General features: G+C 36.6%; 1 protein-coding gene across 1 annotated transcript; it reads left to right on the top strand.

Moving 5' to 3' along the window:
• The first annotated feature begins 790 nt into the window (after positions 1 to 790).
• LOC136811260 (long-chain-fatty-acid--CoA ligase ACSBG2-like) lies at positions 791 to 13,990 on the top strand. The gene is made up of 19 exons (XM_067067875.1): positions 791 to 1,030; positions 1,294 to 1,479; positions 1,890 to 2,249; positions 3,813 to 3,901; positions 4,589 to 4,709; positions 4,987 to 5,067; positions 5,547 to 5,648; positions 6,128 to 6,175; positions 6,508 to 6,690; positions 7,333 to 7,391; positions 7,915 to 8,037; positions 8,696 to 8,744; positions 9,374 to 9,619; positions 10,466 to 10,582; positions 11,129 to 11,162; positions 11,724 to 11,863; positions 11,980 to 12,171; positions 12,560 to 12,614; positions 12,859 to 13,990. The coding sequence occupies exons 1-19, from the start codon at positions 848 to 850 to the stop codon at positions 12,933 to 12,935; spliced, it is 2,445 nt and encodes an 814-aa protein (XP_066923976.1). The 5' UTR covers positions 791 to 847; the 3' UTR covers positions 12,936 to 13,990.

Raw genomic sequence — 13,990 nt, 5'->3', positions numbered from 1 at the left:
TAGATATCGTTTCTTTATTTTTGCGGTTAATCTTACTTTCAACCAAGCGCTTGTGTGAAAAAGACGTGAACTGTGCAACTAGGAAATTAGTTAGTGGCTTCTAAACCGTGCATAGGAGATTCGTCTCTAGCCTTCACGACCATATCCCATTCTGTTGAACTTCTAAGCTAAAGTTCGGAGTGAGGTGAGTTATTAGAAAGCCTGGCTATTTCTTATTCTTGTTTACTTTGCACATGTTAACACTGTTTCATAAACTTGTTCTTAACATTTTGGCCATCGAAGCCTTATGTTCTTATAAAAAACGTGTATTAGAAATCCTGGATATTTTTTATTCTTGTTTTATGTACTTTGCACATGTTAACACTGTGTCAAGGTCCATTCAGTTTTTGAATCCTCGTCTAGACCTTCTTATTTAATCCAGATTTTGTTTATCTTAGCAAAGGAGATTTACTGTATCCCACTGAAACACTAAGATATTAAACTAGATATAATGAATGAAAGCTCAGATTGAACCTAAGAGACTGTTCATGTAATGTGTCCAGACCATCTAAAATGAATGACAAATACCTATTACAAAGCGACAAAAAGAACGACCAAACCCTCACGTTTTGATTGGTCGAGAGCATCGAAATATTAACGATATTTCATATTCCTCTAGTATGGAAATCTGACCGCGTATCGATTAGAGAACGTCGAATTAAAGAGCGTCAACTGTTGTTAGTATGAGCCTCCTCTCTGACTTTGTTTGAATCGGCTTTTTTATATGTAAACTGTATCATTTCAAGTGATTTTAACCTTTATTCCATAGAGCTACAGTAGTAGGAAATACTGATAAAAAATAAACAAAATGGCTGACGAAAATAACGTTGTATCAACTACCAGTGAAATCAGCACTGAACAGACTGTCGACGAAAGTGGAAATGCCGTTACCGTGACAACCGAAGTTATCACAGAAACTATTGTGGTAACGGAAGGTGCTGAAGGACAAGCTGCCGGTACCGAAGAAACTGTTACTACGTCAACAGAGGAGGTATTATTTGGTTGTTCCTTTTTGTAGTATAACGAACGGCAACCATTTCAGCAAGCAAATTTTAGTAAAAGGTCTGTCTTTTAGTACTACAGACTACTCAGTAAGACTCAAATCATTTGTTTGGTGAAAGATGTTTTGTTCTTCGAGACCCAAAAAAGATTATCAGAATTCTAAAACTAAGCGGAATTTTAAACACAAGTTTATCTTTGCTTAATAATGCATTGATCATTGGATCTTACACAACCCAACCCTCCATTCTCTAGGTTGTCATCAAAGTTGGTGGAGGAGACAACAGTACACCAGCCGCTGAACCTGAACCAGAAACACCCGCCCCTGAACCGGAAACACCCGCCCCTGAACCGGAAACGCCCGCCCCCAAACCGGAAACACCCGCTCCCGAAGCTGAAAAAACGCCAGAACCTGAGCCAGTCGCCAGCGAGGATGTTAAGGTGCAGTTTAAAATCTTTTCTAAGTATTCAACAACTATCAGTTACGATATTTCCTTTTGTCCAACTTTTTCCAAAATTGAGTTTAGATTATTGTCTCGTCGAGTTTATTGTTGGCTTCCCTGCATTTTTGGTATTGTAGACCATAAGTAAGATATGACGATAAACGCATGAAAACATATGATATATTATCACAATACCAAATAACTTCGTACTTAGTATAATATTGGCACTTGATGCCTCTCTGCTTAATGCTCAGAGTGGCCCCTTCCCATACCTTCAGGTAAATAACTATTAAAAGAGGAGCCTCCGGGTCACCTCTGACTGCGATTACAGACTTTGCTTGCTACGATATCATGATAATGCAGTATTAATTATTATGTATATTTACATATCATTTACTCGCATTATAGGTTGAGGTGCCAGTTGAGCCCGAAGTCTCAAAAGAGCCTGAACCCGAACCTCAGGAAGAACCCAAGAAAGAAGAACCGGCCGTTGTTGCACCAAAGGCGAACGGTATTGCGTGCACGCTAGCCGACGCCGAAGACTACTATACCACAAAGCGGGATGGTTCATACAAAATCCAATTTTCCGGTAGAGAAGGACACATCACTAACCGTCCGGCTATTTCTGTTGAAGAATTTATGGACCAAGCCGTCAAAAGTTACGGAACCCGAGTGGCGATGAAGGTTGAGCGTGATGGGAAATGGATTTCATGGACGTATAAAGAATACTTTGAAGAAATAAAAACGGCAGCGAAGGGTTTCATAAAGGTATGCCATTTCATTTTCTTTTAATTCAATGTCCTGGGGGTAATTGTCCTGGGGGACATTTGTCTGGGGGGTAGGGGGGGATTGTCTGGGGGTAATTGTCCAGGGGGACATTTTTATCAGTGGTAATTGTCCTGGGGGCAATTGTCTGGGGAGGTAATTGTCGGGGGCAATTGTCCGGGGGCAATTATCTTGGGGGGTAATTGTTCTGTTAGCATTCTTGATAAGGGTAAGTCGAGACGACAACGAGGAACCTTCTCGCACAGAAGAATTGATTTTATACACAGTTAAAATTTGTGTATGATTTAACGTAGATTTAACAACTTTATTGACGCTCAAAGGAGAATTTCTCTCCAAAGAGAACTTCGTACCAATGATAGTATGAGTAATGCAAAAGAAAGAAATCAATTAAAATGACAACAATGTTCATACAGTAATAAGGTTTATCAGATATTGTGTGTTATCCTGTTATCGCACACGTATTATATCAATACGCTTTTTTAATCTCCAGTAAACCCTCATCTCCAATGTTTTATTTTACTTAAAGAGGTATTTCTCTTTTGTTGTACTTATCAGATTTTATTTCTCGAGCTTGTCTCCATAAAACTGAATGGAAATATCTTCCGCCGTCGCCGTCAATGAAAAAAATTAAATCCTGACTTTCTACAATGGGCTTAAAAATATTGTTAGAGTTAAGGAAATTTCGAGTTATGGGATTTATAATGCATTTTTAACTGAAGGGACGGGAAAACTTGTTCGAGTTGAGAAGACATTTAAGTGATAGTATACTGGGTCTACACCGATGTTTCAGATTACCTCGCTTACTTAGGTTTCATGTTTGAAATGACTTTTTCCCCTTCGTTTCAAGGGCTGCAACTAAATCGAAATTAATTTAATTTTAATCCAGATTATTATATTTTTAATTGCACGTTGTTAAAGAAAATTACTAGAAGTATAAAGAGTTGTTAATTATAATACCCTATTCTTTTGCACTTTCAAAATCCGCATTCCAATTTACTTTTGCCTCTTAATAGAGATGAATAGAAAGTCGATTTTCTTGTTGTCATATTTCGAAAATTATTGAAATAATTGGGACGACCACATATTTAAAAGCCGTTGCATGCAATTAGAACTAATTTCAACCATTGCATTACGATTATAACTAAGATAAATATGGTAAAATATAAAATACCTTATTTCAGAACTGTTTTCTTTTAGCCTAATTTTGAATCTTGTTTCACCGATTAAAAATATTTCGTTCTTGCTCCGACATTTTTCTCGAGTGCTGTATGAAAAAAAAAACGGTCAGAGGAACGACACAATCGTATAAAAAATAATTTCATCCTACATAATGCTACCATCCCGCTTTTTGGTGTAGTAGTCTTCCGGTTCTTCTTTCTTGGGTTCTTCCTGTGGTTTGGGCTCAGGGCTCTTTTGAGACTTTTATTGGCATTAAAAAGCTAGCGAAATTCAACAAAATAGCTAAGCTAATTTTTCCATCTCAAACAAAGATATTAGCTTTGCATATTGTCTCGCCTATTCCCAACTTTTTTTCATTTTTTTCAGCTTGGTCTCGAACCTTATAACGGAGTTGGTATCATTGGTTTCAATTCTCCTGAATGGCTTTTCTCCGATCTCGGTGCCATCTACGCAGGGTAAGATCCTTTATCTTTATCGCCATCGTAGAATTCCAAGGTTTAGTGGAGGTTTATTTATCCACTATTACTCTCTTCAAATTTCAAGGGGAATTGGATTTTCATCGAATAAGGGAGAGTATCGAATAGTGTCGTTTATGAGAGTTTCTGGTTGACGGTGGCTCAATATTATCGAATAATGGAGCGTATCGAATAGTAGAGCGTCGTTTATGAGAGTTACTTCGTGACGGTTTTTCAAAATTATCGATTAATTGAACATATCGGATAGAAGAACGTCCAACTGTAGTAGTGTATTTCAAGTGACCAATTGTTTGAATTTTGAAACAGAAGGAAGTTCTGGAGGGATGTTTCCAATGAAAAAATTTTAAAGTTTCAATTTTTTTTAAAATTTCTTCACTAAATTAGAAATCTGTAAACTTGCGCTTAAATGATGACTCTCTCAATAACAGAGTCACAAAGTAAAACTTTGTGTGGGCTTTATGGCAAACTGTGTAGCAAGCGTATCCTTGTGTATGTGTGTAGTTAAAGATAACGTTGATTATTCGAAAAGAAAATGTACTAGCAAACATTTAGAAATGGGTAATAAATTCAAGAATACAGCTCATTTATAGCTACGCTCAGAAACTGGCAGGCTTTGGTTTCTACCAAATATATCTCTTTTAATTAGTGTATTATTCTTCTTCACAGTGGTTTAGCGACAGGTGTTTACACAACCAACAACCCAGAAGCTTGTCAATACGTTTGCAGTGATGCCAATTGTAATATTGTTGTCGTCGAGAATGACGTCCAACTACAAAAAATTCTACAAGTGAGTAAATATCCCTCCAAAACCTAGCAAACCTGATAGTTTTATAGTTGGTATTCGAACGATCGCCTTGTCTCTATGATGATTACACTTCAAATTGACTCAAAATGTGCTCAAATCAAAGACTTTGGTTTTCAAAATATTCTGCACTTTTTCTCTTGATTTTATACTTCTGAAATAGCCTGGAGACTTAACTTGATCCAGTTGCTTTGACATGATTTCGATTGTATACTTTAAAAGGAAGTGTTTTCATAACACTTTTAACCCTTTCTTCGTGTAGGTATGGGACCAACTGCCGGCATTGAAAGCTGTTGTTCAATACCTTGGTGAAGTCAGCGAAAAGAGAGATAACATCTACTCGGTGAGTTTTGACAGTATTCTGCTTTACTTAAAGATTCTTTGGGTAGGTGTTTATAAAGTCGGTAGAGCATTCGCCTTACAATCCAAGGGTTGAGGAATCGATTCCAGGTCATTGCAAACTCAGCGAAGTGAGTAGATTATATTGTTTAATCTGATCTAGGAGCTACTGGGTGGGAACTGAGAGTAGGCGTGGCGCTCCACCCAGGTCTAGCGCAAATAGAAAATGGGATAGGCTTCCTCACTCCCGGCTTTGCCGACAGCCACCAGATGAATACACTTACTACTTACTATATTAAAATTAATGATTTTTGGGCAAGTATTTTGATCTACTGATGTTTTAGCATATTGCGGGTTATTTCAAATCGCTTCAGTCACATCGCTTTCCTCGGAAATGTAAATACATAAACTCCCTAAAGTTTTTCAAAGTTTATTTTGTTTTTTATTGTGATATTCATGCAATTTTCTCTTCTCTTCTTCCAGTGGAACGAATTTATGGAGATTGGTCGCAAAGAGAATGAAGACGAACTCAACAAACGCATCAATATGCAATCACCAAATAGATGCTGTACACTCATCTATACGGTACGTGTTTCAAATATTTTGATACAGTCTTGTAGGCCCTTCTGAAATTGAAATTGGAGTTGAGCAGGTAGGCATACAACGTTGGCTAACCGTGGTTTGGTTCGAGGGAGGAAATTTTTCAATTTGGGGTCTTTAGATTGTATTTAGATAAAAAAGGATTATCTCCTGATGCCAACAGTTACTACCCCAGCTGACACACAACATTGTTTCAACGTTTATCTAACGTGCAACGTTCACAACGTCCATTTAACGTTAGATGAACGTTGAAACAACGTTGTGTGCCAGCTGAGGGGCCTGCCTCAAGTAAACAGTAAGACGAAAATGTTTTCTTCATGATTACCTTTTAAATAGGATCTTTACAAACCAGAGTTTATTCTGACAGAACTATTTAGAAAGACTCAATTTGAGACTTTATTTGATTGCAACCTTTATTGCACAAAAAGGCTGAACTTTCAAGATGTTGAACTTTTCCATTTCAGTCTGGAACTACAGGAAATCCCAAAGGTGTCATGATGTCCCACGATAATGTAAGCCATTATTTTAAAAAGTCTTTCTCATTCCTTATCATTCACTGAGACCAGTCACCTTGTCTAAAAATGTCAACATAATGGATCATTTCGTACTAAAGTGTGAGGGTCTATCACTTCTGATTTGTTCATCCCAGCCAGGAGCTCCTCTAACCCACTATCAATTTACTGTGGTATGTTTGAACCTTCTCTCTTAACAATATCCCCAAAGATTTTTGATTTCTTTAAAGAAAAACTGGCATAAAATCTCAAGTCAAATATCGAGAAAAGATATAAGTCGAATTAGGCTGTTTCATTTTTTACTCTAAAAAATTTCTGCATATCTATTATAGATTATCATCGCTACCGAAGGAGTGATTGAACAATTACACCCCGCTATCAACGTCAATTCCAACGTTCAAGAAACGTGTATAAGTTATCTTCCACTTTCACACATTGCTGCTCAAATGACAGATGTTTGGATCCCTATACGAGCCGGTGCTGTCGTATGGTTTGCTAAACCTGATGCTCTCAAGGTAAGGCTAGCCATTGTATTGGCTAGAATTGACGTCATCTTCAAAATCAACCAATAGAATAGCTTCATTTCGTTACCAATGTTATTATTGAGTGTAGTCTATTTTTTCTTACAACACATATTAGGGGGCTTCTGAGAACCAGTTATTAACTGGTTTATCGGTGTCTTCGACGGAGAACTGACCGGTATTACGGTATTTATTTATTTTTCTTTATAATTTAGGAAACTAATTTTACTTACGAACATATACTACTTACAAAAGGAAGACAGAGAAATAGATAGCCCCTCCCCCCGCTAGGCACTTAGATGATATCGCCAGGGGAACTAAGCTCTAAAAAATAAAAAAATTTAAAGGGGAAAATAATAATAATGAAAAATTATACATTAGTATTATCAAAAGGCCGAATTTCCGGGATTCCGGTATTCGTTAAAACATTTTTGACCGGTATTTGAGAAATTTTTTGGTCGGTTCACGAAGAAACTACCGCTTTCTGATATCTTGTAACCTCGGAAGCCCCAACTATATACGGAATCTGGTAGTTGACTTGGACGGACAACTGACAAAAACAGCAGATTTACAATAGAGACTTTGAAATAAATAAATCTTTAGTTTGTTGACCATTTGTCCGTTTTGTTTTTCTAGGGAAGTCTTTCTACAACTCTACAACAAGCAAGACCAACGTTGTTCGTCGGTGTTCCGAGGTAGTTGTTTATTCTTTAGTTCCCTATCAATTTTTTCCATTTAATCGGGTTCTAAAAATGTACTGTGTCAATGTTCACCATCGCAATCTAAAGAATCTTGTAAGTCTTGTTTTTTGAAATAAGATTGAAATTCTCTATACAAACAATAGACATGCAATTTCCAACATAATCGAAAAGGTTTTGAAGATTGAAATATTAAGTATACAAGTCATAAAATTTCGCATAAATTATGAGGATTTTACTTTATAAATTTGTCCGCTTTTTTGGGACACACTGTGGAGTAGTGGCCGGGTAGCTCGATCGGTAGATCATTTACCTTACAATGACTGTAGGTTCGATCCCCGCGCACCGCCAACTCAGCGAATGAGTAGCTTAGATTGGGTAATCTGATCCGGGCGCAAAGTTACTGGTAGTTGATAGTAGGTTTGACGCTTTCGAGGTCTAGCGCAAATAGAATAAGGGTTAGACTCCCTCACTCCTGGCTCTGTCAACATCCGTCAGATGAATATACTTACTCTTCCAGAGTTTACGAGAAGATCGAGGAGAAGATCAAAGGTATCGGTGCAAATGTAAAAGGAGTCAAACGGAAGTTGGCAGATTGGGCGAAAGGCGTCTCTCTTACAGCCAACACGAATAAAGAACGGGGGTAAGGTTGTTGATCACATTTGTAGGGTATTTTTGCCCGAAGTAACTTATTCCACTGATTCGTTCCATCGCTTAAAGTTTCGAGAACATCTTAATTAACATATTTCTTACATTATCTTACACAGAATTTTTGAAGAAAAAGAAAAATCTGAAAAATTTTAATCTGATATGTCAGAGGTGCGCCTCCTTTCTTTATTACAACAAAAAAATATCTTTTAAAAACAAAACATAGACCGAATAAGAAACCCCGGCCATGAAGCCTTTCGTTTCTTTCCATCGTTTCTAACTTGAGCTTGCGTTGAGATAATAGTTTGTTTTGCTCACTTTTTGATCACGTGTTATGATTTTGATCATAACTTTTGAACCAATCTCAGAGGAGCATTTGGTAACGTGATCAAAAACTGAGCAAATCGATTTTTATAATCGTTATGAACAAAGCAAGTCAACAAAACGTTACAATATTAGGATTCCAGACCAGGGTCTTTGATACGAACTATGGGATTTTTATAATCGTTATGAACAAAAGAAAAAGTTCATAAAACGTTACAATAAAAGAATTCCAGACCAGGGGTTTAATACGGACTATAGGAAGCATTTTGACTAAATTCCTTCCCTGATTTCTATATTTTCCTTTCTTGCACATCTTTTCATATTTTCAGAGCTTCAACACCCTTCGGATATTCCGTGGCGTCTATGTTTTTGAAAAAGGTAAGGCTCCCTACAACCTAACTTGTCATTTTCCTTTTCTTACATCAGATGGATGGATGCTATATTTCGTTCATCATTCAGCCCAAGTATATTGTATATAGCCTGTTGAGAAATGAGATGAGAAAAGTATCCTCGGAGAAATTTTTTAATGATAAAAGTCCAACCCTTTTATGGAACGGGTTTAGCGGTTTTCCTTTTTCCAAGTAGTTTTCGTCATTGAGTTTCAAGCTTGAAGGGCTAGAGGCGAGACTCTTGGATGGGAAATGAAACCATTTATTTCCCATCCAGAACGCCCGCCCGCGCGTAGTTTTTACACAAACGCCGGATTGAAACTAAAATCTATTGTTAGATTTAACAATATGTAGTCCTCCAAAACAAAGGAACCGCTAGATACAATCCGTCGTCATGATTACGGCGAGTTCTATGCGCGTTTTGGATGGGGGGTAAGTAGCTTCAATTTTTCTTGCCTGAGAAGGGTTAAAGTTTCGCCTCTAGCCCTTCGGGCTTAAAACTCAATGGTTTTGGCTGTCCAGTTACGGACAACTCTGTGCAGGCAATATATAGATGCATAGTGAGTTTCTTTGGAACCTACCCAAGCTCTTGTATAAATGTACCAACTTTTTCTTCAGGTCTCAAAAGCGTTAGGTTTGGATCGCGCAAAGTTCATCTGGACCGCCGCCGCCCCGATTTCAAAATCCACCCTCCAATATTTCCAATCCATCAACCTACCACTAAATGAGATCTACGGAATGAGTGAAACAGCTGGTGCACTAACTATGGGAGTTCCAGGAAAATGTCGCATCACGTCTATTGGTACCATTATGCCCGAAGCTGAATATAAAATTGCGAACCCTGATGAAGATGGCAGCGGAGAGGTATGTTAGCTCTAGTTTAGACGGCCCACTTTTCGCCCTGCCTATTCTAATTGTGAATTAAAGTTGGCATAAAGTGGACTGTCTAAAGTCAATGCATTGCCATCTTTTGACGCCAATGCAATGGCTTCTTTCAATATTTTCTAAGCAAATGTTTTAACTGCCAACTTTGTGCCCTGCCTACTCTAACAATTAGAATAGGCAGGGCAGAAAGTCGGCCGTCTAAACTAGAGTTTAATCAATATTACTCTCCAGATTCTGAAAATTTTAATCACATTATAAAGTCTTATTAAAAATTTTTCTATTGGACCAGGACTTTTTTCAGAATTTTCAGAACCAAATCAGCCTGAAAATGGGCAAAATTGACCAACTTCTAAGGGCTGTAACTTTTGATCCAAGAAGAATATGAATAATCGGAAATGAAAAATAAAATGACATTAGCGATGCTCAGGGCTTTGGAAAAAAATGTCTTCTTCATTTTTCATCGTCACTGTCGAGATCTTTCAAAGTTCCTTGTTGGTGATACTTGCAAAATGACTGGTTATCAATTATTGATTCCCCCTTGTCTTTTCAGTTATGTTTCAGAGGTCGAATGAACTTCAATTATTGATTCCCCCTTGTCTTTTCAGTTATGTTTCAGAGGTCGAATGAACTTCAATTATTGATTCCCCCTTGTCTTTTCAGTTATGTTTCAGAGGTCGAATGAACTTCAATTATTGATTCCCCCTTGTCTTTTCAGTTATGTTTCAAAGGTCGAATGAACTTCAATTATTGATTCCCCCTTGTCTTTTCAGTTATGTTTCAGAGGGCGAATGAACTTCAATTATTGATTCCCCCTTGTCTTTTCAGTTATGTTTCAGAGGGCGAATGAACTTCATGGGATATCTAAACAACCTGGAGAAAGTGAAGGAAACGATAGACGAAGAAAATTGGTTACACACCGGAGACGTCGGTAAAATTGATAAAGTAAGTCGACGAACTTGAGGCCTAACAAAACTGTTGACCCTTTAAAGTAATTAAAGTCAGATGAGTTTTTTTCTCAATCATGCGACAATGGTAAATCAACGGAAGAAATCCAATCTTGTATAGCTACTTTTTGCACCATTTTTTAATTTCACTATGATGGACGTGATGCAATGCAATGCAACAATATCAGAATTATATAAAAGCTAACTAAGGGGCTGGGGTTGGGTTCGAGTTTGGATGAAATTTTCTCTTATCAGTTATTCAGTTATTTCTTAGTGCGCGTAGTGTTGTCTCTAGCCAAAACCTTCTGTTAAGCTTCTTACGAAATTGATGCCAACTTTCAACCCTTTTAAGTAATTAAAGTCAGATGAGTTTTTTTCTCAATAATGCGACGATTGTTTGTCTGTTTGTTTGTTTGTTTGTTTATTTGTCTGCTTATTGTTATTTATTGTTAACATAAAAACAAATAGCTAGGCTTTTAAATGATGAGGTATTATATCTTCATCACGTGCATAATAAATCTATATTTTCTCCTTTTTTATCCAGGACGGTTTCTTTTATATCACCGGAAGGATAAAGGGTAAGAGCAGTAATATTTTGTTTTCGTATTTCAAATGTTAACCAAGAACTGAAATGGTCGATAATTTTTCTTCAACTGAGAAGAAATCAAAAATTAGACCATGTTCAGACGTTACAGTTCCGAAACGAAACGAAACGAAACGGTTCCGAAACAAAATTCGAAACGTCAAAAAGAAAACGTTACAAAGCAAAACAGATCGAAACGGTTTCACTCCACTATTTTCATCGGAACGGAACTGCTCCGTTTACTTGCTCCGAAACGTTCCTAAACCAATATGAACACACTCGATTCGTAACGAAAATCATACCGGAGCGAAACGGAACAGTAACGTGTGAACATGGTCTTAGATTTAAAAGTAGCCATTCCATAGAATTAAAATAAAGAAAAGTCAACTAGATTTTATTTATTAAGGAAAAGCTTTTCGGTATAACCATCATCAGTGCTGGATCTTGCAGATCAAAATTTTATTCTTTCGTGTATATTAATTATAAAGATTCTCAAGTTGAGAGTATTTCTTTTGCAACAGCACACAACAATAGTTCCTTTCTTTTGTTTCTTTAGAGTTGATCATCACAGCTGGTGGAGAGAACATCGCCCCAGTCCCAATCGAAGATGAGATCAAAACAGAATTACCCTTCATTGGCACTGCAATGGTCATTGGTGATAAAAAGAAGTTCTTATCCTGTCTTCTAACTTGTCAAGTACGTTTCTTTAACGCTCCGTCCCGAAACTACTACTTCTTTGTGAATGAATGCAAGGAATGAATGAATGCAAGGAAAGAATGAATGAATGAATGAATCATTTCATCTTTTTTTAGGTGGAGATTGACTTAGACACAGGTTTAGCGAAAGACAACTTACAAGCGAGCGCAGTACATTACCTGAAGAGTATCGGAGTGGAAGCAACCAAAGCAGAAGACCTCACCACAGATATGCCGGAAGTCTTAAAAACCGCCATACAAACTGGTATCAATAACGCGAATAAAAAAGCCGTCTCAAACGCAGCTAGGGTGAGTTTCCATATAGCATCGGCAGTACTTTTTTCTTTGTAGTGTCTGTTTTATTTTGTCTTTATTCTTAACCATACAAAACGGCCATATCAAAGAGGGTGAGTTGAGTTGCGCATCAAAAATTGCGAAAATCTGTTTGATTGGGTTTGGGATTCTATTGCATTCAGTTTTGAGTAGCGATGGCGCCTAAAAGTACGGATTCGTGGTTCGAACCAATTCTCCTTTCAATGTTCTGTTCAGTTCATAGATAGCTGGAGCGGCTGGTCTAGAAACCCGAAAATGTAATCGAAAGCTGGTCTAGATACTGAATTATCCACGTACAATATCCCGTTCTCGTTTTCCTCCCGAGCCGAGTTTTATCAAGCCTTTTCCTCCCTCTTTCCTTCAGGTACAAAAATGGAAATTATTACCAATAGAATTTACAACTGCTGGCGGAGAATTAGGTAAGTAGGAAGCTATTCTTTTTAATGCTAGTAGACATAAGAACTTAAGAAATGAGGAAATATTAATTTATATTCAAGGGACCATCAACTTTCTTCGAGTTGGAGGAAAATTTGAATAAAAGAGATTGAATTTTATACAGTTTTCAAGCTGAGAGGACCACCGATGTTATATTTCAAACTCAAGAAATTTTCGAATATGAGAGATTTGACTCTCTAACTTTGTTTTATGTATTCATATTTTCAGGACCCACACAAAAGTTACGTCGACCTCACGTCATGAAAATGTACAAAGAAACGATCGACGCCTTCTACAGTGGATAAATAAACGTCTTCGTTTTCGTTCTTCAACATTTTTCTTCTGTTTCTCCTATTCACAATAATGTACAGTTCTTTCATAATTTTTTTGCGCTTTTTGTTTATTTTTTTTGTTTTTCGTGTAAAATTATTTATTAGGTTCATCAACAATATTATAATGATACGAACGTTTCAACCCTCGACTTTTGACAACGAACATCCCACGCAACCTTCTTTCTTCAAATAGAATTGGAAGTTGCTCCTAAAGCACAGGCTTTTTGTTAGAATATTAAATGTTCAAAAATAGAGCAGATCTCTTCGAACTTTTATTCTACGATATTCGAATTTCATGAATTTCTAGATTCTTGAGAATGAACTGAACCACTTTTTAAAGATTTGTAAGAGGTTCTCACCGTGAAAGACGACATTTTTCGCCGTAAAATTGACGAGTCTATTTCCTTATGAAAAAGATATCCCTATGTCTGTTTTCACTCTGTGTTGAATCAGATTAAATTTAGAAATTCAAAAAAGATCTATTTTTCATGAAAATCTACAAATTAACAAGAGATAGGGAAAATAATGGATGCTTCAGTAGTGGTCTGGTTAGTAAGTTAGTGGAAAAAGAGGAAGTTCTTTTGTTCATATTCGCAAAAATATTTTTTTTTTCTCATATTCCACGCAAATGTTCAGTTGAAAAATTCGTTGTAATAATTAAATTGATGATAAAGGAAAATCAATTTTTTTTTTCACCCTAACTTTTATATAGTTCTAAGAATATTTGATGTTTTTAAAAATTATTTTTTGTTCTTCCTCTGAAAAAAATGTGCGTCAATTTTAACCTTGAAAAGAAAGAAAAATAATGAAACACTTATTTTTTTTGAATATACACAATTTGTTCCCATATTGTACGTTAGGAAATCATTATAAATTACATTATTTTCACAAGGGGCTTCGATATAACGTTTCCCTTTTCATTAGGTTATTTCAGTTTTTTTACTTTTTTTAAAAATTTGATGGCAAATAGTAATTATGCTTTTTCATACTGATTTTTTGAGAAAAAGAAATTTGACAACTATTACAAA

The sequence above is a fragment of the Clytia hemisphaerica genome, unplaced genomic scaffold (assembly GCF_902728285.1).
Source record: "Clytia hemisphaerica strain Z4C2 unplaced genomic scaffold, Clytia hemisphaerica genome assembly, whole genome shotgun sequence".
In the NCBI taxonomy this organism is placed as follows: Eukaryota; Metazoa; Cnidaria; class Hydrozoa; order Leptothecata; family Clytiidae; genus Clytia; species Clytia hemisphaerica.
Note: the sequence above shows the minus strand (reverse complement) of the source record. Positions and strands in the feature narration are given on the sequence as shown.

What these genes read in the sequence shown, in the direction of transcription:
- LOC136811260 (XM_067067875.1), top strand. Translation starts at nt 848, where the DNA reads ATGGCTGACGAAAATAACGTTGTATCAACTACCAGTGAAATCAGCACT. An exon ending in CGTCTATGTTTTTGAAAAAG is followed by an intron (nt 8,745 to 9,373) that starts GTAAGGCTCCCT and finishes CTTTTTCTTCAG; the next exon opens with GTCTCAAAAGCGTTAGGTTT. An exon ending in CCGTCTCAAACGCAGCTAGG is followed by an intron (nt 12,172 to 12,559) that starts GTGAGTTTCCAT and finishes TCTTTCCTTCAG; the next exon opens with GTACAAAAATGGAAATTATT.